The sequence below is a fragment of the Eleutherodactylus coqui genome, chromosome 3 (genome assembly GCF_035609145.1).
Source record: "Eleutherodactylus coqui strain aEleCoq1 chromosome 3, aEleCoq1.hap1, whole genome shotgun sequence".
Taxonomy (NCBI): Eukaryota; Metazoa; Chordata; class Amphibia; order Anura; family Eleutherodactylidae; genus Eleutherodactylus; species Eleutherodactylus coqui.
This window is the reverse complement of record NC_089839.1, coordinates 106,478,764-106,503,005: the sequence shown is the minus strand read 5'-3', so window position 1 is coordinate 106,503,005 and position 24,242 is coordinate 106,478,764. Positions and strand designations below refer to the sequence as shown.

The 24,242-nt window shown below is 44.1% G+C and overlaps 1 protein-coding gene across 1 annotated transcript; it reads right to left on the bottom strand.

The window, feature by feature from the left end:
- Positions 1–398: 398 nt before the first annotated feature.
- LOC136619804 (sulfotransferase 6B1-like) lies at positions 399–17,558 on the bottom strand. Its single transcript, XM_066594551.1, has 3 exons — positions 17,452–17,558; positions 3,009–3,098; positions 399–1,272 (listed from the first exon to the last, which is right to left on the bottom strand). The coding sequence occupies exons 1-3, from the start codon at positions 17,527–17,529 to the stop codon at positions 952–954; spliced, it is 489 nt and encodes a 162-aa protein (XP_066450648.1). The 5' UTR covers positions 17,530–17,558; the 3' UTR covers positions 399–951.
- Positions 17,559–24,242: the final 6,684 nt, after the last annotated feature.

Sequence of the window (24,242 nt, the reverse complement as noted above, 5' to 3'; positions counted from 1 at the left end):
GGCATGCAGTGTGGGCCGAAACCCACCTGCATTAAACATGACATTACCTCAGCTGTGATGGGCAATGCAATGGGATATATTTATGTACCACCGGTGGCTTCCTGGCACCCACCCATGCTGTCGGTCCACACGGAGTTGTAAATGCATGTGTCTACTTATAAAGAACCCCAGTCTGACTGGGGCATGCAGTGTGGGCCGAAGCCCACCTGCATTTAATCTGACGTTAGCTCTGCTGTCCAGGGCACTGCAATGGGATACATTTATGTACAGCCGGTGGGTTCCAGGGAGCCACCCATGCTGTGGGTGCACACGGAATTCCCATTGCGGAGTTGTACCTGCCTGTGACTATTTATAAAAAAACGCGGTCTGACTGGGGCATGCAGACACCTTGACAGAATGAATAGTGTGTGGCAGATAGGTTCCCCATTGCTATGCCCACGTGTGCAGCTCCAGATGGAGGTGGCACAGGATTGGATTTCTCATTGCTTCTGTATAGCATTGTGGGCTATCGCCCCGCCCCTTTTAAAGAGGGTCGCTGCCTAGCCGTGCCAACCCTCTGCAGTGTGTGCCTGCGGTTCCTCCTCATAGCAGACGCACTTATAAATAGACATGAGGGTGGTATGGCTATGAGGGCAGCTGAAGGCTGTGCAGGGAGAATTTGGTGTGCGCTGTGGACACTGGGTCGTGCAGGGGGGAGGGGTTGGGCAGCATGTAACCCAGGAGAAGTGGCAGCGGAGTGTCATGCAGGCAGTGATTGTGCTTTGTTGGAGGTAGTGTGGTGCTTAGCTAAGGTATGCATTGCTAATCAGGGCTTTTCAGAAGTAAAAATTGTTGGGAGGGGGGGTGGCCCACTCTTGCCGCTATTATGGCTTAATAGTGGGACCTGGGAACTTGAGATGCAGCCCAACATGTAGCCCCTCGCCTGCCCTATCCGTTTCTGTGTCGTTCCCATCACTTTCTTGAATTGCCCAGATTTTCACAAATGGAAACCTTAGCGAGCCTCGACGATATACAAAAATGCTCGGGTCGCCCATTGACTTCAATGGGGTTCGTTACTCGAAACGAACCCTCGAGCATCGCGAAAATTTCGTCCCGAGTAACGAGCACCCGAGCATTTTGGTGCTCGCTCATCTCTAGTAAATCACCATCTCCACTTATAAAGTCCTTGAAAAACAGGTCCCAGGAGCTGTACGTGGGGAGCACTGGATTGTTGTTCATGAAGTGGTAATAAGAGACGGCTGCACCTTTTGGGTTCCGCATGATGATTAAGATCTGTAATAAAACATAGTTATGTTATTAGTTCTGCTTGCAGTAATCCTTACAGATAATTTTAGGATAACTTACAAGAAGTAAAATGCAAGACATCAAGTTGTGTTGCTCAACTACTCCTAAGGTTGCGGTTGCACACCACCAACGGTCACATATTGCACAGTACTCCTCTGCTTTTGTTTGCTCTCAGGCCTCTGCCCATAGGGTTTGTGCATGCTCCTGCCCACTATCTTAAAGGGACCACACATGCTTCCTAATCCTGTCCCCACCAATGACCTGCTAAATTAGGCATCCTTCCCCCATGGAGGATGCCTAAGCAATGGTCTCAGTCATTGTGACAAAGCCCCATTTTGTGTGTATTCCTATTTCTGATCCTTGTCCGTTTATTGATCATTCTAACTTCTGTGCTCATTGATCTCGACTCTGTATTCTGGACTCTGCTATATTGCTTGCTACCTGCCCCGATCTTCATCATGGATCCTGTTAATGCACCTTTGCTTCCAGCTCTAACTTCAGCCTGTGTCTCCACTACCCTCCTCTTCAGACCTGCAAGTTCTGCGCCTCGGCCCAGTGCGGCGTCAGCAGACTGTGAGTGTAAAGGCTTTGAAACGTTAAAGCAGAGCTGGTAGCCCATTTGGAGGGATTAAGCTTGAAAACCGGGGTTCTCCATGCTCTGCCACCACAGATGGTCCTGTTGCCACGGGAAGTGATGAGTTCTCCTTCGATGGAAGTCTTCAAACAAACATCTGTCTAGGGTAATTTGGTGAATTCTGCATTGAGCAGAGTTGGGTTGGAGGTCCCTTCCAACTCTGTGATAGTCCAAAGCCAAACTGGTGTGTGGCAAGGCGGATCCACATCCGTCCGCCAGATACTTTTAAAAGCAATTTAAAAGGTCATTATATAATATTTCTTCATGGAAAATTCCATATGTAAATCCATTAAAACTGCCCAGTATAACTTTGTTTCATGACACTATGCAAACTATTTAATGCTGCTGGTCTGCTTATTGCCAAGATGAAAAACATCGTAATTAGCCAATCACATGGAAGTAGATTTTTCAATTTATGGAGAATGGCAACCTGTGCCGAATCAGCCCTGCTGAGAGGAGATTCAGGATACTGAAACCGGGACCCCCCTGGCAATATTTATAGCCTTATACAAAGATATCCTCCTACTAGTAGAAGCCTAAGCCTCAAGTCCATGCCGCATGTTCTCTCTCATGCCTTATCGCAGACTAGGATACGTCCTATATAGAGTATGGCCGCCTGCAGACGGCCGGATCGAATCCCACTGCGAGAATTCTTGCAGCAGGACCAGACCTGAGCCCCTACAGGGACCAGCGCGGCACTCACCTCTCTCGCTGCTCCGGCTCTTTGATGTGCCAGCTGCCGGCCAGCCAGTGCATATGCAGAGTGGAGCCTGCGGCTGGGGAGTGACATTTTTGAGTGGGGCTATGCGAGCCCCGCACAGAAATAGAGCATGCCGCGATTTGTTTTCCACACGTGATTTTACGCTGACAAATCTCGACCGTCTGCCTAGGATTGCTATGGCAGCGGCCACGGGCAGAAATTCTGCAGGAAATCCAGCCGTGGAATTTCACCCCGTGTGCAGGGGGCCTAACTGATATATTTACAGAAGTTATAGAAAGTAACTAGCTACTGTATACATAATCCGATACTATAACTGTATTTATAACTAGATACTACCGGTATACATGTAGGTATAACCAGATACTATACCTTGGTCTTCTTTTCGAAGAAAGTTTTTGGGACATTCTCATAGTTAAGATGTGAAGCTAGCACTCTTGGTGAAGGTTGTTGATTCAAGTTCTTAATAGAAAAAGAAATCAGAAAAAACATTAATGGATGTAGAAGCAGCTTTGTTTAAATAGTAATGAAATGGAAATGTTAATCAAATAAAAGTATCAGAATATAGAAATTAGGCTGCTTTCACAACTTTGCCTTTGGGGGTTCCAGTTTCCTGCTTTTATAGGAGAAGGAAATGGGAATCCCCCTGACTGAAAGGATCCAACTTAGGACGGAACCAAATGGTGCCAAATGAAGCCCATTGACTTTAATGATGTCCGTTTGGTCTCTGTTCAGCAGTTCCTTATTTAACCAGATGAAAAAGTCCTTAAGGGAGGACTTTTTCTTCCAGCATTTTGTGCCGAATCTGTGACAAAAGCTCCAAATGGAGGTTCCTAATGCAGATGTGTACACAGCCCAAGCGGACAGATGAAGTAGAAATGGGTGAGCAGTCTATGATGATGCCACGTATACCTGGGAGAAGGTTTTACATTCTGAACTAACAATGAAGAAAGGCAGATTAATAAGTGTTAGTGCAATCATGCTATTCCATATACCGTGGGTGCTATGTTAGGTGTGGTTGGGCCAATCATATGACATAGCAAGTGTTCTAATAGCACATATAACCAGTTATCATATTAGTCTAATTAGTATTTAACCCATACACGGTCTTTTTTATTTCAACTCAAAGCCTTCATGTTTATGTTGTGTTTTAAACCATTAACTGGTTGGAACAGATTTCTTCTGTAGAATAGAGGACATGTTGAAGATAAGTCTTCTTATAGATAAAACCTTTTACAAGATCCAGTATTTCTTAGTTAATGTTAACTTCTTTAGATTATTAGATAAGGAACAAAGACAGAATTACATTCTTGGCAAAAGAGGTCTTGTGTCTGATATAGACATTTTCTGCAGAGCATCCCAACCGTTTTTTTTTTTCAAGTTTTTATGTATCTGAATTAAACTTCTTTAAATAGGCATAAATAATAACAGTTTAAGATTAAATTGATAATATTTCATTTGTCATTTCCCTAACACAAGCATGATGACAATGCAATCTCCGGGGGAATTTCTGATTAGGGACCTTTCACACAAGATGGAAATAAAGGACCTTTTACACAGAACGATTATTGTTAAAAAAAAATTAAATTAAAAATCAATAAACCCCTTGGGTGGCACGCCCGGACATTTTCCGGGACGAGCTCCACTGCCCATAGCGATATAGCCCGGAAGATTTCTGGGCTATGTATCACTAAGGGAGCTGCAGAGCACAATGCCACAAGCTGTGACATTGTGCTCTTTCTGCACAGACCCACAGAGAACAAAGCAGGACATTGAGAAGCAGGAAGATATTGCCGATCTGCCAGCAATCTCCTGCTTCTAAGTCTCCTGCTTTGTTTATAGGTTGCCATAGAGACCATCGGCTTGTCAGACGCAAGCCGATGGTCTCTGTGGCAGGGAGAGCTGGTGCGTAGCTGTCAGAGGACAGCTAGATACTAGCTCTTACAGCAGAGATCAGAGAAAACCTCTGATCTCTGCTGTGTTAACCCTTTACATGCTGCAGTCTATGTGACTGCAGCATGTAAAGGGCTGTCACTGCAGCATGTAAAGGGCTGTCACCATCAGACCCCCGGAAAGTGATCAGGGGGTCCTGATGGGTCCCTGTCATTCACTTATGTTTATATCCTGCATGCGCAAAAAATGCACGCAAACACGGGCGTGTGATGCTACCTTTAGTCCGCGCAGATATTTCTGCTTCAAAAGGTTATCCCTATGGGGCTTGAATTCTGAACCTATTAAAATCCGTGCGTCTTTACTTCCAAACCGCAAGATCTAATCTGCAGTGGCAAAACTTTCTGCTGTGGAAGTAAGGACAGATTGCAGAATTGTTGCTATGGATTTCCAACATACAGGAGATGTAATTCCACAATTAAAGTCTGCGGAAGAAATTCTGCAAGACATTCTGCAATTAAAAACGCAACAAAACCCACACTAGCTGACAAAATCCACATCTGCACTGCGTCCTGCGGACAATTAACCTTTATTATAACGTAGACGGACAAACACCTATATGTAAAAACCCAGTCTGCTAAGGTCAGTCCATAAACATGGCAGTAATAGTTTGATAACTGAAGTCATTTATGGAGGATGGCCAATCCTATATTCTTAGTAGAGATAAACTTTCTGATTGACTATCAGAGACTGATATCTAAAAACTAGCTGTATAACTCCTAATAGTAAAGCTCCAACGTGTTTGGTTGTCTAAACAGCATCATCAGGGAGACAAGGTGTTGGCTATAGTGAGCCGGGAGCTCACAGACAGAACTTATATAGTAAAAGGGCGGATCAAATGAGAGGACAACCTATCCAGACAAGAGAAGCAATTAAGCCCATCATTGTGAAGCAATACAGAGAGGGCGGATGATTGACAGTGATCTCCTCCATACACGTGACAGGAGGCTAAGTCCAATGGGAAATGGATGCTTGCACATGGGCTGTCCTATTGGAATGGCTTAGAAAGATAGGTGCTAAAAAGACCGACACCACGCATAAAAAGGGACTTAGAAAAAAATCAGTCCCAAATGTTCTAAAGATGGTGCACATGCCTATAGACTTGAAAATGGTAAAATTACAGAGTGGACATGTACTAATTCCCACATTTAGAAAGTAGGCATACCTTACTATAAGTGCAATAAACTAAAATATATAATGGAACCTATAAAAGTCAATAAAGGCCAATTTCATCTTGTGTGAGTAGGAACTTAGAAGAAAAATGCAGATAGACTAGGAAGAATGGATACTGGAAAAAAAAAAACGCCACACTAAAGAGGAGACTTAGAAAAAAAATCAGTTCCAAACATTCTTAAGGCTGGGTTCACACGGGGCGGATTTGCCACGGAAATTCCGTGTGGAATTTCGCTGCAGCAAATCTACATGCGGCCGCTAATCCCGGGATTTCTCAGAAATCTCATCCACACGGGACGGCAAATCCGCTGCGGCAGATAACACGCAGAACTCAGGGGGCCAAAAATCTACAGAACACGGTAAGATTGCTTTATGTTAATCTACTGATGTGAGCTGATTTCTAACTGTTAATCTGCCTATATCTAATCCAGAGTGACAAATCACTGAAAGACAGGTAATATAGTTCTGTCTACTCGAATATCACCGTGTAACCTGTCTAGGGGTATTCTGTATGCTGTGAATGTTGTGTTTGAGACGGTTAAAGATTGTGTATACAAGACCAAGAGACAGATTCTGTGAGGGATAAAGTGTAAGAAGGGCAGACTTGGCTGTATAAGCCTTGAGGGAGCGCGCCCGGGGCATATTCTCCTATGTAGGTTAATGATACTTGGAGGGTAGCACCAGGAAAATTTAAAATAGGCGTATTTACTTGTATGATCGAGCACGGTATATGCTCTCATATGTAAGGAGGGATACGCAGGGATTAAAATAGGCGTATTTACCTGTATGATCGAGCACGTTATGTTCTCATATGAGGAGAGGGATACGCAGGGATTATAGCTGTGTTGTGTGTCGGCTGTTTACTCCAAATACTCTTGAGGTCTTGGTCACTGAATATAATCGTCAGTCTTTGTGTATAGTCAAAGGTCTTGTTTAAAGAATGTGCAGTGTTTGTTACTGGGGGTTTTACTGATAAGAGAGTGGGCTGATGCACAGATAGTGTGAGATGTATACTTTAAGCCACTGAGCATTCCCCAGTTAACCGGTCTGTTCCTTTTGTTTTGTGTTTATAGTAGTTAATGTGCATTGTGATTTGCGAGGGAAGAAGAGATAGGTGGAATCTAGTAAAGTTTTACTGTGTCCAGAGATTTCAAATAGGATAGAATGAGAAGGCAGAATAGAATACGGCATAGATCCAGGTTGTCTAGGAATTCTAGAGAATGGCGAAACAAAAAGTGAGCAAAGATAAGAAGCATAGAGCATGTGATTTACTTGCTGAGAGGGAGGGAGCAGAGTTTGCTGAACAATGGTAAAGGATCAGGAAAGTTGCTGAAAGAAAGGAATGTTGGGTTGCAGGCAGATAAGCAGGAGGCCCTAGCAGACAGAAAGGTGCTTCAGATTGCTAGGAGGTTGTATAATGTAGGAAAGGGATTCACGAGCAAAATTGGGTGGGGGAGGATGAGAGAGTGTAGTGGGGGATGTGTATTGCCTGTATCATGAACAATGTAATGTCTTTGTGTTGACTACAGCCCATCCCTATAATAGCGGCCTCACTTGCAATGTTTAAAACCCCACATAGTGTGACTCTGCAGCAAGTGTGGTGAGCCCTGCCCCCATCCTGAAATTACTTTCCCCTATGTGCTCACTTGCAGCGTGTGTGACGTTACTTCCAGCTACTCCAATCTAGGACAGGACTAAGCCCCGCCCCTTCCTCCTCTAGCAGCCATCTTGCCTCACCTGGAAGATCAGGAGCGCGCGCCACTTTCTGCCTCTGGCGGCCATCTTGCTGCACTTGGGAGGCCTACATTCCCCAATGCCGCTGTATCCAGTGCTAACATCATGATTGTCTGAAGTAAGGTCCTGTTTGACCAGACATTGTTACACTCCAAAATGTGGCCACTTTGGATGTGTGATAAGTTCAGGGAAACAGACCTTTGTTCTTTGCAAAGATGCAGCTTGGGACATAGTAGATGACTAAGCTGGTTTATAGTGTACAGAAGATTGGCGTTGATGCATGGAGGACAGAGGCCAGGGACCCATGAGCAGGTGACGCCCTCTCATGGTGTGTTCCCAGGGGCTCTGTTTTCCGCTGCCTGTTTCTCCAATGGATGTTCAGACAGATGATGTTAAGGAAGGCTCCTACAGACGGAATAATATCCCTACAGTCACCCATCAAACTTTTTCACGCAATTTGACGAAGTAGTCTTGGTTTTTATGTAAGAAAGAGGGACTGAATTGCTCAGAGTAGGATGTCAATTCATCCGCATTCTTTTTAGTTTTTTTTCCTTATGTCTTTGTATATTCTAGCGTCAGTCTCAAAAAAATCACCGCCGCAGAGGACCAGTGTATACTTTCGGTAATGTCACAGACTGTAATCCTAGTTTTATTTCTTTTCTTATAAAACTTAAAGGGGTTGTCCCGCGCCAAAACGTTTTTGTTTTTTTTTCAACCCCCCCCCCCCCCCCGTTCGGCGCGAGACAACCCCGATGCAGGGGTTAAAAAAGAACACCAGAGAATGCTTACCTGAATCCCCGCGCTCCGGTGACTTCTTACTTACCTGCTGAAGATGGCCGCCGTGATCTTCACGCACGAAAATCGCAAACGCCAGTGGGTGGGCGCCCTTAGACGGCGAAAATTAGTCGGCTCCATGGAAACGAGGACGCTAGCAACGGAGCAAGTAAGTGAAAAACTTCTTATAACTTCTGTATGGCTCATAATTAATGCACAATGTACATTACAAAGTGCATTAATATGGCCATACAGAAGTGTATAGACCCACTTGCTGCCGCAGGACAACCCCTTTAACTTTTAATTAAATATTATACTCTAAAATCCTATACCGAAGAAAAGGATTTCATAAAAAGAACTTTTTGTTAAGTATGCAGATGATGCATCTCATTGGTCCTTGTATATCTCATGGGCCACCATAATCGATAAAGAAAATCTGCTGAGAAGTGCTTGCAGACTCTTTTAGATTTCAAAATTGGTTTGACACCAGTTTTTGTAAATAAAAGCGCACCAAATGATGTTTATACGCTTTCTTATGCTTGAACCAAAACGAGATCATTTATCTCGCTCTGATATCTTCAATATTTTCCAAAGGATCAGAGTGATTGATACTATATCTCTGTATATCCGTAAACCAGCATAAGAAAGCGCATAAACATCATTTGGTGCGCTTTTATTTACAAAAACTGGTGTGAAGCCAATTTTGAAATCTAAAAGAGTCTGCAAACACTTCTCAGCAGATTTTCTTTATCGATTATGGTGGCCCATGAGATATACAGGGACCAATGAGATGCATCATCTGCATACTTAATAAAAAGTTCTTTTTATGAAATCCTTTTCTTCCGTATAGGATTTTAGAGTATAATATTTAATTAAAAGTTAAGTTTTATAAGAAAAGAAATAAAACTAGGATTACATCTAGTGTCAATCTCCACTGAAGCTATAATTTTATTTAGACAGGATGGTCAAAGTTAAATGCTGAAATTCCCTGGATACCATTTCGACTGGGTGACTGTTAATTTTGCTTGCATTGTGCCCCCTTGTGTTAGAAATGCTAACTGCAACTTGGAAGAGGGAAAAAAAAATCAAAAGGATATTTTCGCTCAGACTTTGCTGCATACAATGTCAACTTGACCTACAAAGTGCTTGTTTTTGTGCCTCTCGGTTTCCTTTTTCAACGTTGTACTAGTTTGAACCCAACTACTCCTTTTTCAATTGAGTATTCCGGTTCAAAAAGGGGGAGGCATAGGTGATCTAGGTGTTGTAGATCAGCTATTGGGTTTTTAAAAAAAATAAATTAAATTAAATAAAATAAAAAGGAAATAAATGATTTTGTGCTATAAGATTCTGAAACATGTGAAATAGAACATCAACATGATTATTTAGTACTGATACAGCAAGAAACTGTAGGTATGCAAACAGTTACTGGAACCTCTGTTGACAATGCATATTTTTAGCTTTTTGCAGATGGTACCAGGGTGAGGATTGATGACTCCACATCGGATATGCAGTGGTCACACAACAAGATGTCCTAGAAGCAGAAGGTCTGCCTCCGCATGTCTCAGTACAAGAAGCGGAACTAAAGGCCCTCACTGAGGCGTGTAGAGTGGCGAAAGGTAAGACGGCAACCATTTACACTGACTCCTGGTATGCACTTGGCATAGCTCATGATTACGGCCCAATATGGAAGGTCAGACAGTTTTTTACCTTAGCAGGACAACCAGTTAAGAATGGTGCAGCGGTGCAGAGTCTCATGGAGGCCCTACTACTACCTGGCAGTGGAGAGAGTTCACGCCGATTTCTACACTGGAGAAATGAGAGACGACACCCTCGCCGACAGCACAGCAAAGGCAGCGGCCCTCAAGCCGTGGAAGAAAGAAGAAAAGATACTGACAGCTTGAGTCAGAGGGAAAAACTTGGACATTGACAAAATTTGGACATTGATATGCTAAGGACTTTACAGTTACAAGCCAGCAAGGAAGGAAAGGATAAATGGACTAAAAATGGGAGCAGCAGAAGCAGGACAGTGTATGGTGAACAGTCAACAGCACTTGCCTACCACAGTTCCTGTATCCCATGATGGCCCAGCTGACGCACGGAAAGACGCATCTAGTAAAGCAGCAATGACGACGACGCTTGAACGAGGACGGGCGACTCCTGGGTTCCCTGTAGCTGCTGCATCATTTGTCCAGTTTAGCATGAACTATGCCATAAGTGAGTCAGGACAGAAGGGAAAAGGTGCCCCAAAGACACTTGCCTAGACCACTCTACCCATTTCAGGGATTGCAAATTGACTACATTCAGCTCCCACCTGTTGGGAAGTACGAATATGTGCTTGTTGTTGATGTCTTTTCAGGTTGGAGGCCTACCCTGTTACCAAGGCAAACGAGTAGGTAACCGCAAAGAAGCTCATGAACGAGGTAAACTGTGAATATGGGGTACCAGAAGTGATTCAGAGTCAGACAGAGGTACAGACTTCACAAGTGAATGCACCACGTCATGTCTGCTCTGGGTGTATCCCAGGCCTTTTACACACTTTACCACCCTTAGAGTAGTGGAAAGGTGGAGAGACTTAAAATGACACCGAAAATGGGGCTGCTTTGGAAAGACAGTCATCCAATAGCCCTATTTAGTGTAGATATGAACCCAGGAGGGATCATGCATTATCTCCCTACGAGATTGTTTGGGCTAGCCCCAAGGTTAGGTTGCTACTATCCTCAGTAGTTACAATTACAATCTGATGTGTTGACTAAGTATGTGATTTTCCTTGTTAAAGCACTAACCAAAGCCTATGCACAGGTGTTCTCTTCCAGACTTAGAGGCAGACACTGGGACACATATCTTGCAGCCTGGGGATTGGGTGTGTGTCAAGAAGTTCCTCAGGAAGCACCCTCTTGAGCCTCGATTTGATAGTCCCTACCAGGTGCTTCTGACTACTGCCACAGCTGTGAAACTAGCCGAAAGACTTACATGGATCCACGCTTCATACTGTAAGAAAGCCTCAGATCCGGAAGACCAGTCTTAGTCATGCTATGGACATTACGCTGGTTAGGGCTAGTGAGAGAGGAGGGTGGCAACTGTAATCCTTAATCGGAAGAATATGAGGGTACGGTTACCTTCTGGTAAAACTCGTCCAACACTCAAGTGGCCGCATATTCCTTCGACTATTGTACTGTGGTGTAAGCGCAAAATCCCACCGCGGGCCAGATTTAGCTCAGTCCAGCTGGTTATATTACTTACCAGCTGATATACCCGGCTTCACCCGAGTTAATTTGGTACTGGTGTTTATCTGGTGTTCACACGGAACATCTTAGTCGTGGTTACTTTAGAGATACCGGGAAAAACATATGTTCACTATTTTGCATAGTTCTCTGCGCTACCCAGGAAACACCACGGGGAGGTAACCATGCGACGTTTCCTTTATATAAAATTACATCAGGAAGTGAGAGAATTAGTTTCCAAATGTAAAATTTGGACGCTAATTCTTTTGCGCTCATTCCGTACATAAAATTTGGACGCTAATTCTTTTGCGCATAGAATTGAATAATTATGACATAATCAATGCTTGTGCCAAATTTCATGTTTCTATGACACCGGAAAGTGAGAAAATTACATTCTGTACGTAAAATTTGGACGCTAATTCTTTTGCACATAGAATTGAAGTCGAGTTGGGACCCATTAGCTTTTCCTATTTATGACATAATCAATGCTCGTGCCAATTTCACGTTTCTATGACACCGGAAAGTGAGAAAAATACATTCCGTACGTAAAATTTGGACGCTAATTCTTTTGCGCATAGAATTGAAGTCGAGTTGGGACCCATTAGCTTTTCCTATTTATGACATAATCAATGCTCGTGCCAATTTCACGTTTCTATGACACCGGAAAGTGAGAAAAATACATTCCGTACGTAAAATTTGGACGCTAATTCTTTTGCGCATAGAATTGAATAATCGAGTTGGGACCCATTAGCTTTTCCTATTTATGACATAATCAATGCTTGTGCCAAATTTCACGTTTCCATGACACCGGAAAGTGAGAAAAATACATTCCGTACGTAAAATTTGGATGCTAATTCTTTTGTGCATAGAATTGAATAATCAAGTTGGGACCCATTAGCTTTTCCTATTTATGACATAATCAATGCTCCTGCCAAATTTCGAGTTTCTATGACACCGGGAAGTGAGAGAATTAGATTCCGTACGTAAAATTTGGACGCTAATTCTTTTGTGCATAGAATTGAATAATCAAGTTGGCACCTATTAACTTTTAACTTTTCCTATTTATGACATATTTAATGCCCGTGCCAAATTTTAAGTTTCTATGACATTGGGAAGTGAGAGGTTTAGATTATGTACGTTAAATTTCGATGCTAATTCTTTTGCGCTAGAATTGAATAATCGAGTTGGGCCCCAATTACTTTTCCTATTTTGGAGATAATCTATGCTTGTGCTAAAATTCATGTTTCTACGACTTAGGGAAGTTGGAGAACTTTTGGCGAGTCAGTCAGTGAGTGAGTCAGTGAGTGAGTGAGTCAGTGAGGGCTTTCGTCTTTATATATATTGATATGCCCGGGGAATACAATATGTTTGCGCCACTGATAATGTCTGGGGAGAAGACTGCCGTTATTGGGGATCAGTGGGATGGAACACAGGAACAGACTGGTCCTATAAACCGCGAAGTGCCTTAAATAAGAAGGATAAGAGCGGGAAATCCCTAATTAGCCGTATAACCATGCTTAAGAATAATAAAGACAGCGGGTATTGGAAGGCTGAACTTAGTATGCTGCTTGGTTTTAATATAGTTCTTACACTAACCATAGAAAATCCAAGCCTGGGGGACGAGGAAACTTATTGTTTGGGGACATACCGGTACGGGAGGACAGATCCCTTAGGGAAGTTTAGAATAAGGGATATGGTAGATGCTCCTGAATGGAGGCCTTCACCTAGTCCCGTGCCCATAGTTAATCCCCTCCGCCCTAAGATAAAGAGTTTGAAGAACACGATGATCATAGACGACCCTACCTTTTGAGGATACCTTGACAGTAGAGACTGGCTACTCTGACCAGAATCTCTGGTTGGAGTGGATGAGGTACAATGCTAACAAGGACAACAAGTCTAACTGTTGCGTGTGTGGTAGTGCCCGACCGCACTTGGGGATGGTCCCTCTGAATCTCCCTGTAGATGCTGAAGAGTGTTTCCTTAGTTTCTTCGCTAACACTTTCACCAATTACACTACATGTGAGAAGTGGAAAAAGGAATACTCTATAACTACTTAAGTGTCTTGCCCCGGGGAGACTATTACCGACTACCCTGGAAACTACACCTGCCATGCAAACAGGCAGGGTGGAGGGAGACTTTGGGGAACTTCACCAACGGGTATTGCACCTCCTACAGTACACTAGGAGGAGAATGGATGCAGAACCAGGTCCTGTCCTTAGGAGATGTTTACTGGCTTTGTGAGAACATGAGGTGGAGAACCCACCTGGAAGGTAATTGGACAGGGGAGTGTGCCTTAGTAAAGCTCTTATGCTCCTCCACATCCTGTCAGACAGCATTGAGGATAATGAGGTTACCCCCAATAGTTACTTTATCTCGATCCAACTTTGCTGTGTTTTGTGGTTTTCTTGTCATGTTGGTCTATCCTTGTTTTCTGTATAGGTACGGCGGTTCCGTCCAGTCTTGTCACTAGGTAGTGTAGGGTCAGTGTTGGCGGCCTAGACCTGTCCACCTTCAGGGCTATCTCCAGGAAGGGACATTGGTGTGGGTGAAGGTCAGGGAGTCCTGCGCCGTGCGTACCTGTGCACACTACTAGTATTGTAACATTACCCTAGAGTGAGAAGAGAGGTTCCTGGTGGTAGTTTTGATTTACACGTGTACATTGACGTCATAGGACAGCCGAGGGGGGGAACCTGACAAGTTTTGAAATTAAAGACCAAGTTAAAGCTAGATTCGAGTCCATTTCTGATCATTATGGTAAATAAAATGTTGACTGGATTAATTATGTTTATTATAGTTAGCAGCGGTTTATAAATTATACTAGAGATGCCTTATAGGGACTAGTCGACCAATAGGACCTATCTCGACTATGACTTTCCAAAATAGAATGGCCTTAGATATGATTTTGGCTAAAAAGGGGGGTGTCTGTAAGATGATAGGGGAAACTGTACCTACATCCCAGACAACACGTGACCCGCAGGTAAAGACGCAGTTGCCATTAAGAAGCTGACCGCACTAACTAAAAAGAGCTAACCTTTGGGACCAGTACTTTCCATGGATGAGCGGTGGCAAAGGATCCTGGCTGAGATGGGCGTCGCTGTTGTATGTGCACTGATTATCTTTTCCGTTCTAGTCTGCTGTGTTATCCCGTGTCAGAGAGACCTGTGAAACTGCCGCTGAAAAAGCCGCCCCCACAATGAGTTTGCTGGATGCATCCCCAGAAGTAGTGGACAAGTCTTACACCCCCTTGAAGACCTTAAATCGAACCTTCAACGCGCTCCAGTTATAGGCTCACCCGTAGAGAACTGTGAAAATTTGAAGAGGAGCGTTAGAGAATAGACATTTTAAGGGGGGATTGTAGTAGACATGATGATTAGTCAGCATAAAATGTCTATTGATTTGTAATAAACTAGAAGTATTACGCAGCTGTAGCGACTTTAACTCTGTAGAGGCTAATGGCTGCATAATCTCATTATGGTAATTGCTGGACAATGGCATGGTGAAAGATGTGTGGTATAATGTTATTCTAATATAAAGCTCTGCTGCAGCCTCTTAAAGGGTTAAAGTTACATTTCAATACTGAAGAAGTGTATCCAGCCCCTCCTCCACTCTCCAACTTCTCAAACAAAGAAACTACTTTTGCCTGGCCACATACTAGGAGAACGAAGACTGGCTCATACACTGGACTTGAGAGAGGTGGGGAGGGGGGGGGAAGGAAATTCCATATAGCCAACGTATGGGAATCCTACACGTTACTGATGTAATCTGTTATACGCCCATAAAGGGCAGGTATTATGTGTTTCAATAAACCTGAGGCTCTGGACATTGTATGCCAGACCCAGCTTGGACCTGCACTTGTGTCTGATCTGGTCGATGATGTGTGCACACTATACAATTAGGAAGCTACAGAATACCCTGAAACCTGCTGGAGAAAAACATAATTCCAGTACATCCCCCCCCCCCCCCCCCTGAACATGCGCAGTGGAGATTTAAGGAAAAAAAAAATCTCCTGCTTTCCTGCGGGACCTGCAGCACACCAGGAGTGACAGTTCCTGGTGTGCCGCAGATCGGACGACTTCTATTGACTTCAATGGCATCTGTCCCTGCGGGACCCGTGGCAAAACGCAGCATGCTGCGATTTGTTTTCCAGACCAGAAGGTCTGGAGAACAAACCAGCATGCCTTAATTAAGCTGCGGGCGCCCAGGAATGGTCTATGGGTGGCTTGAACTCTGGATCATCTGCACGGGTTTACCACACGGGTCCCGGAATTCAAACCCGCCCGTGGACATGAGCCCTTACTATTAGGAGTTATACAGCTAGTTTTTAGATATCAGTCTCTGATAGTCAGTCAGAAAGTTTATCTCTACTAAGAATATTGGATTGGCAATCCTCCATAGATGACTTCAGTTACCAAACTATTATTATATAAGAGCAGTCTTGATACTACCATGTTTATGGACTGACCTTTGCAGACTGGGTTTTTACATATATGTGTTTCTCCGTCTACGCTATAATAAAGGTTTATATTTTATTTAGAATTAGTACCAAAGGGTTAATTTTGCTTATGGCAATTCAAATTCAGTATCTTTAAACCCGAATTATTTCTAGGCATTCAGTACTATTAATTTCTACAGACAATTAAAACTGCATTAAAACTAGTTGAACATGTATGACAGGAAAGCTTAAAGTAATTTAATAGACCACTTGGCTTCTGGCCATAAGGAGGTGCTTCCTATCCTAATCCGTACCCCTGGGTGTTGTGCTACAGTTGTGGACAAGTCTGGTATAAAGATAGGTGACCGTTTACACCAAACAATTTTTGCTCGGGTCCGTTCGCTCGGGCAGCCGGCTTATACAGCAGATACATTGTTGGCTTGTTCAAACGTTGAAGGTTCAGTCTTTCACATTTGCTGTATAAGTGACTGAGAATCACTAAACAATCGGTCTTTAAACCACACGATAAGTGAACGAGCCAACAATGATTTTTATGCCTGCATACGGGCTCTTTCACATGGATGTATGCGCTATTGCGCATGCTGCAGCACATTTGCATTATGAATGAGGTCAATTTGCGTGTGTATTGGCGCATGTTACTGAACTTTTTGGGATCACAGTACCAGTACACATGAGCGCACTACACTCCCCCATCCTGATTTAAAAGGCCATTTAGCCTAATGGGGTTAAGATGTGTTGTCTTTCACGGAATTGAGCAGTCTATTACACATTTGTGCGCATATTTTAGCACCTCCCATAGACTTCTATGGGGACACTTGGCGCACAAAAATAGAGCGTGCTGCATTTCTTTCCACACACACAAAATGTGCTTGCAAAAAAGAGAAATGAGAACAGACCCATTATTATCGATGGGTTTTAATTTTCAGCATACTGCGTGTCACAGAGTGGTGGGCAATTCACTCTTCCTTAACTTTTTTGTCTTCGAGAAGAGATTGGTTTCCACCAGGGGCGTAACTATAGAGGATGCAGGGGATGCGGTTGCAACCGGGCCCAGGAGCCTTGGGGGGCCCATAAGGCCTCTCTTCTCCATATAGGAAGCCCAGTACTATGAATAAAGCATTATAGTTGGGGGCCCCGTTCCAGGTTTTGCATTGGGGCCCTGGAGCTTCAAGTTATGCCTCTGGTTTCCACCAACAACTTTCTGCCTTCCAGGCAGTCATGAAGTGTTTGGCAGTCGCAGTTTAAATATTTTGAGGAGGAACAACGCCTTACAAATTGGCCAAACATGTGAAATAGCAAGTGCTATAATAGCATATATAACCAGTTATCACTTGTATTATATCAGTCTATGTAGCGTTTAATCTATACACATTCTTCTTGGTTGTTCTCAGCAAATATTTCAACTCAAAGCCCTCAGTGAGGGAGTTTTCTTGTTCTTGAGTCATACGGTTGTAATTATATACATTATATTCAGCATCTAATAATCTTATAGTTGTGTAAAATAACAAACCTCATATTTGATTGGTTTTCCAAACTCTAACTTTGCTTGGTCCAGTGTCGGCTCCTTCCCATGAAGCTCAAACAGCATTTCATGAAGTATCTTTATTGACCAGTTTGTTCCTGGAACATCATAAATACAAATTCTGTAAGTTTGTGTTACAGGAGTTTATGTACAGGAGGAACGAACGCAATAAAACACAACATATAAGGGTGCTTTCTCATCTGTGTTGGGGATTCCCATTCGGGAAGCAGGCAAAGGCAATCTCTGTGACCAAACGGTTCCGTCCAGAGTCCAAACAGTGTCAGGTGAACCCCATTGACCTTAATTAGGTCCCAGCTTTTCTCCCAGCTTTTGGACAGAAAAACGCGGGAGCTTTTTCTTCCGGTATTCTCAGTCATATCTACGATGGAACCTCCTACTGGAGGTTCCTACATAGATGTGAAACCGGCCTTAAGCTTTTTCCTTTAAATGTGCCATTTTTATAACAAAATGTAACATGCGGAAATATTTCTGATAAATAAATAAATAAATAAATTTTCAACTGGAAATTGTCTAGAGAACATGGATCATTATAATTTCACCAGGCATTGTAGCCTCCTCATATTAGCTAACAGCGGGGGTCTCAGTGGTTGTTGCCGGACTTTGAGCTAATCTAGGATCCCCTAGTATAGTCTTTAGTTATTTTCAGGGGAGCATCAGTTCGAAAAAAAACCTCTGGCAACCATTTAATAGTAATAAGGCCCCCACTGTGGCCTCTTAGTCATACCCTTTCGGGGAAACAGGGTCATAGTGTTCCTAAATGTAGCCCCTTATAGTAATAGCACCCCCAAATGTTGCCCTTTACCCTAATGCAGCCTTTAGCCAGCGGCAGGTTCTGTCAGCTGAAACTTCCTGTCACATGACCCAATAGAATCAGAGTCTGACTCCTCCCAGTGTCTCCAGCACTAGGACCATGCAGTAAGGAGCACTGGGCGGGCTGGCGGCTGAGGGACGAGTACAGGGCAGGAGGCGGAAAACGCCTCACATCCTTTTTGTGAAATTCCCATAGGGTTTTCCCATTCATTTCAATGGGAAACCTTGCATTGCACTACATGTGAGAGCCATGCGATGTATTTAAGGTCCCATTGAAATCAATGGGAAATGCAAAATAATAGAACATGCCATAATTTTTCTGCCTCAGCACATCGCAGTGATGAGGGGAAATGTTGCTCATGTGTATGACTCCATTCAAAAGAATGGAGTTCATATTCGCAGGAGTTTTATGAGCCTCACAACACACAAAGCTCAGTCAAGATTCTCAGCCGTGTGAAACCGGCGTTAAACCATTTTAATTCTGCATCCAAATCCTGCAGATAGCCCTGTGGAATCTGGGTGCGGAATGCCCAATAATTCTGCCTGCTTAAAAGCACCCCAAAGCCGGCATCACACAGGAATAAGCATGTTTACGTGCAAATTTGCGCAGTGAGCGTTGTGCGCATGTTTGTATTTTACTATATTTTTGTGTGTGCATTCCCTGTGAATTTGCATGCACAAAAAAATACATGTGATTATCGTGTGCGTGAAAGATACATGTGAAAAATCAGCAATGTGATTTTCTCGCATATCGCATTGTACTCGCATAGAAGAAAAATCACAATTTTACAAGCACAATTTTAGTCTAAGTTTCTTAGACTGATATCGTGCATGCCAATGTAAATACGACCTTAGGGCTCCTTCACACAGACGCAAGTGCACTTTGGTCATGTAAATACACTGCGCATATAGTTTAGGCCCGTGTATTTCGTCTGTGTGCTTTTGTGTGCAAAAATACACAGCGTATTTGCACACAGACAAGAGGAAAAAAAAGTGCAACTATGCAGTGAATGCACAGGTTTCCTGTGTATTTACACCAGCCCATTCACTTCAATGGCCTGATATGCACCGAAATATAATATGCTGCGCAATTCTTCATGCAATCATATATCACGTGAAAAAAATACGCTCATGTGAACAAACCCATTGAAAACAGTGGGTTCTATTTACTATGTAATATGTGGCGCAAATACGCCTGTGTGAACGAGTCCCTAAAAAGAACGTAGAGATATGTGTGTTCTGTGACTTGCTCAGTCAAGTACCATTTGTGTGCACAAGGTCTAGGACCGGGAAGTTCAACTGAAGAAAAACATATGAAATATTCACCTATGGCTTTCAATATCGTATGCGCTAAACACTGACGGACCTAAGATCAGGTCAGAGCAGAACTTTGGGAACTTGTGTTGCTGGGGCCCGAGGGTTATACTGCTAACGGCAAAATGGCCAGACAAGTACTGCCACTACTCTCACTAGTCCAGTAGCCACATAATAGGTGACACTACGACATGTCGTTCTGTAGCACAGTCATCGTCTCTACCAACATCTGTAGACATTACTATATTCTGATGAGCTGGAAACTGCAGTTGGATCAACCAACTTTTAATTTGTGGTAAGGCACTGTCAGAAGATGCTACCAAAATCGAGGGTTACGAGCTGGAGGCGGTCATAAGTGTAACGCTAATGTTTAACTGCTCTGTCAGGCTGCCTGTCCATGGCCGAGGCGAAATATCACTAGCAATATTCTGCCACAGGGGAGAGAGCTGACAGGTCTCCGTTGTGAGCCTATCTAATAGAAAATAGAAAAATAGAAAATCGCAGCATGCCGTGCTTTGAATCCCATGTACCATGCAGGAAGGCAACGCTCATGTGTATGACTCCATTCAAAAGAATGGGGTTCATATTTGTGCGTCTCTCAATGCACAAATCTCGCGCAATTGTATCGTCCACGTGAAGCTGGGCTTAAAGAGGTAAAAAAAAATGTATCTGCATTGCATGCTGCAGACAATGCCATCGTGTGTGATAGGTCCTTTAAATTTTTCTTCCGCTCACAGTATTCGCAATTTCTACCCGTACATCTGTGCAAAACCGTTGAAAGTTGATACCTTTCAATGCCCATGTCTTACCATATATCGTCCTCGTGGACGGCATTTGTGTAGTCCGCAATTCAAATCTCGCTGTGCGAGACCGATCTTACACCTGCAGATTTTTGGGTGTGGAATTCTACAGGTGCGCACTGGGCTGCGTCCTGAAGCATAATCCGATCTTATATGAAAGGCCCCTAAGCATGCATAGTAACTAGGGGACAGAGTTTGAAAGTTACTGCAAGCAACACGCAACTGTTTTCAACCAACACTAGATCCATTCACACTTTCGGCGGTAGTGGTGGGGGTAGGTGGGTGGTTCTGGTTTCCTGCTCCATTTGGGGGAGCAGGAAAGGGGAATCCTGGTGGCAGAATGCTCCGTCTCATGACAAAGCCGAACATCACCAAATGAACCAATTGACTAATGGGGTCCATTTGGTTTACACTTAGCTGCCCGACTTTTAATCGGAAAAAAAAGTGCAGCATGCAGTACTGCAGTTTTTCCCAAAAAATAAGCCCTACCCAATAATAAGCCCTACCCCTGTTTTTCAGAGGGAGAGGGGTGGCAGGGTTGCCTTGAAATATAAGCCCTCCATTGAAAATAAGCTCTAACTACACTGGGTTAAAAAAAAAAAAGCAATACTCACCTAGCCGCCGGCATCTGTGCCCCTTGCGCTGGTCTCCGGCACTGCGGCAGGCTGCAGTCCTCAGCGCTGACAGGATTCTCTCCTGGTGATGGCACTTTGAATACCCTGCCTCCGGTAAGAGCGTTGTGATTGGATCGAGTGCCAGCCAATCAAAGGCGGCACTTGATCATTCACAGCCATTCAGTAAATGACATCACTGAATGGTTATCATCAGTTCATTGAGCGCTGATTCTGATTGGCTGGCACTCGATCCAATCACAGCGCTCTCTTACCGGAGGCAGGGTATGCAAACCCCGTCACCAAAGGATAATCCTGTCAGCGCTGAGAACTGCAGCAGCGTGGGGACCATCGTAAGGGACACAGATGCCGGCGGCTAGGCGATTATTGCTTCTTTTACCTTATTGCTTATGCTCACCTAGCTGCTGGCGTCTGTGTCCCTTGCGCTGGTCCCCACGCTGCTGCAGGCTGCAGTTCTCAGCGCTGACAAGGTTCTCTTCTCCTGGTAACTTGGCTTTGAATATGCCCCGCCTCCGGTAAGCGCTGTGATTGGATCGAGCGCCAGCCAATCAGAGCGCTTACCGGAGGCGGAGTAGTCAAAGCCCTGTTACCAGGAGACGAGAATCCTGGGGACCAGCGCGAGGGACACAGATGCCGGCGGCTGGGTAAGTGTAAGACATCCACCGAAAATAAGACACTGTGCCGCTTTTGAGGCAAAAATTAATATAAGACAGTGTCTTATTTTCAGGGAAACATGGTACTACTTCCTGAAGGTTCCAAAGCAGATGTGAATCCACCCTTAGCGTGATTACTTTTATTTCAGTGACTCATTTTAGTAAAAGGTTTTATAACTACTTGCAATCAGCATTTTCCTATCAAATGAAAAGGCAGGGAAAGGAAGTGCTCAACTTTCTACACCCTACTGTTTACACACCTGTATAACCTGCACAAAAACCTGAACCACCTTGTGAATGCACTACAGTTTTTATCTTGTAGTAGTTCTGAGTTACATCATATATTGTAGTCCAGAGGTACATTTCATTTTGCTGGTTCTTATTGCAGTAAAAAAAAGTCCCTAACACCAGAGAGGGTGAGGTAACGCATGTGGCTCTCTCCATTGTAGATTATTGATGTCATCGTAATAGCCTAGCATTTCATTAGCCCTATAAACTACAATCGAGAAAGCGTGCATATATAATACCTCTAACACATATACTAATTTCTGGAGTGCCCATATAATCATTTCTGGAGTGCCTAACGGGTGAAGAGACTCCTAATATATATGGGACCCGGACATGACTACACAGTGCACCCTTACTACTTGTCCTCATATGTAGGGGACCCTGACATGGCTACTCAGGGCACCCTTAGTACTTGTCGATATTAGTGTATCTTGACGCCACCGGAAGTACTGGTGGAGCCAAGATACATGCAGTTTGACAGGTGGTTGACGCCCTTTGTTCGTGATTGGCTGTCCGGCTATCTTCCTGACAGCGGTCTCACAAGTCCTGTAGGTGGCAGCTGTGGACGTGGAGGAAGGTGAGAGGTGTCGGATGGAGGGGTGAGCGGGGTTGTGGAGGAAGGTGAGAGGCGTCGGATGGAGCTGTGAGCGCTGCAGAGAGAGCTGGCAGTATGCACTTGTGAGCGATGCTGTGGGGCGCAGTGGTGAGCGCTGTTGAGAAAAGACTTCTGAGGGCAGTAGTGGGACGCAGCAGTGAGCAATGCACAATGAGCCGGCGGTCGGGACTTTACATCGGTGCAGTGCCAGGGTGCGGTGAGCGCTGCAGAGAGAGCCACCATTGGAAACTTCTAAGTGGAGCAGTCGGACAGAGCGGAGGGGGGACTGTGTTTAATGAGTGGACCTGTTTGCTGGCAGCAGAGGGACACGGGTGCATGTGCTGGAACAGTGAGCGGTAATGAGCGTCAGGGGGCTGCAGCTTCATGAGGGAGGGCAGCACGCCGGGAAAGGGGAAATGCCTGGGTACCTGCAGTCACATCAGTGGAGCTGAGCGCTGGCTGCTTCAGGACTAAATCCACAGTAGCAGGACCTTCAGCTCTTCAGCCAATCGGAAGCTAGGGGTGTGACAGGGGGTGCTTCTCATGGAAGTCCTGTCATGTCCCTAGCTTCCCGTGGTGTCAAGATACACGAATACTGTACTTGTCTGTTCCTGTTGTCCTACTCCTCTTCACCCTGACATGGAGACTACATGTGAGCAGCCACACATAAATATTTCTGTGTCCAGATGATTGGGGCCATATGTTTTGCACCCCTGGGATAGGTCATCAATAGCTGATCGGCGTGGGTCCCCTATTCAGGCACTCTGCCACTCAGCTGAATGGGACTGAGCTGCAAAACCAAGCACAACCACTATACAATGTACGGCAGACCACTGCTGAGCATTTATTGATGACCAATCCAGAGCTGATGTCATCAATAGTTTGGTGCAGGAATTCTACTCCCAACAAAATTCTATAATGTAGTCCTTTTCTTCATTGATGTCTAAATCCCCTTTCCTCCACCTGGAAATCTCCCCATGTCCTATGTACACTTCTTGGAAAGAATACTGCAAACCACAGGGCAGTTTATTTTTATGGACTGTACACATAGTATATACATTGAATGGTCACTTTATTATGGACACCTGCCCTTTCACAAGTAGAGCTCTCCTGTATAGAAATTGAACAAGTGACCATGGAGTGCAACATAACATAAAGTAAGCATGTTTTCTATGAATCAGTTTTAGTGTGCAAGCAACTTAGAATGAGGCATGGTCATCAGTGCTGGACGAACTGGAGCAAGTATTTCAAAAACTGCCAAGCTTATGGGGTTTTTTGATGCTATGGTTTTAAGAAAAACATCCAGCAAAAGTGGATCCTATTGATGTAAACATATTGTCAACAAAAGGGGTCAGAAGAGGATGTCAAGAATTATTCTGAGGATCAGGTGACATACAGTTAAGCAAATTGCAGCCGAACACAACACTGGTGCTCCAACTAACACGTCTGAATGTACAATTCATTGTTCCTTAGCAAGAATGGACTATAATAGCAGACAACCAGTTTGAGTACCAGTGCTAAGAGAAACAAAGGTGAGACTTCGGGGCTTAAAAATTGTATCACTGGACAATGAAAAAACAGTAGTCCGCAAAACCTGGTCAGATAAGTCCAGGTTTCTATTGCGCAGTGCTGATGGGGGTTGGTGGAAGAGAAATTGGCACAAGCA

What these genes read in the sequence shown, in the direction of transcription:
- LOC136619804 (XM_066594551.1), bottom strand. Translation starts at nt 17,529, where the DNA reads ATGCTGTTTGAGCTTCATGGGAAGGAGCCGACACTGGACCAAGCAAAG. An exon ending in GAAAACCAATCAAATATGAG is followed by an intron (nt 3,099 to 17,451) that starts GTTTGTTATTTT and finishes TTTTCTATTAAG; the next exon opens with AACTTGAATCAACAACCTTC. An exon ending in TCTTCGAAAAGAAGACCAAG is followed by an intron (nt 1,273 to 3,008) that starts GTATAGTATCTG and finishes GTTTTATTACAG; the next exon opens with ATCTTAATCATCATGCGGAA.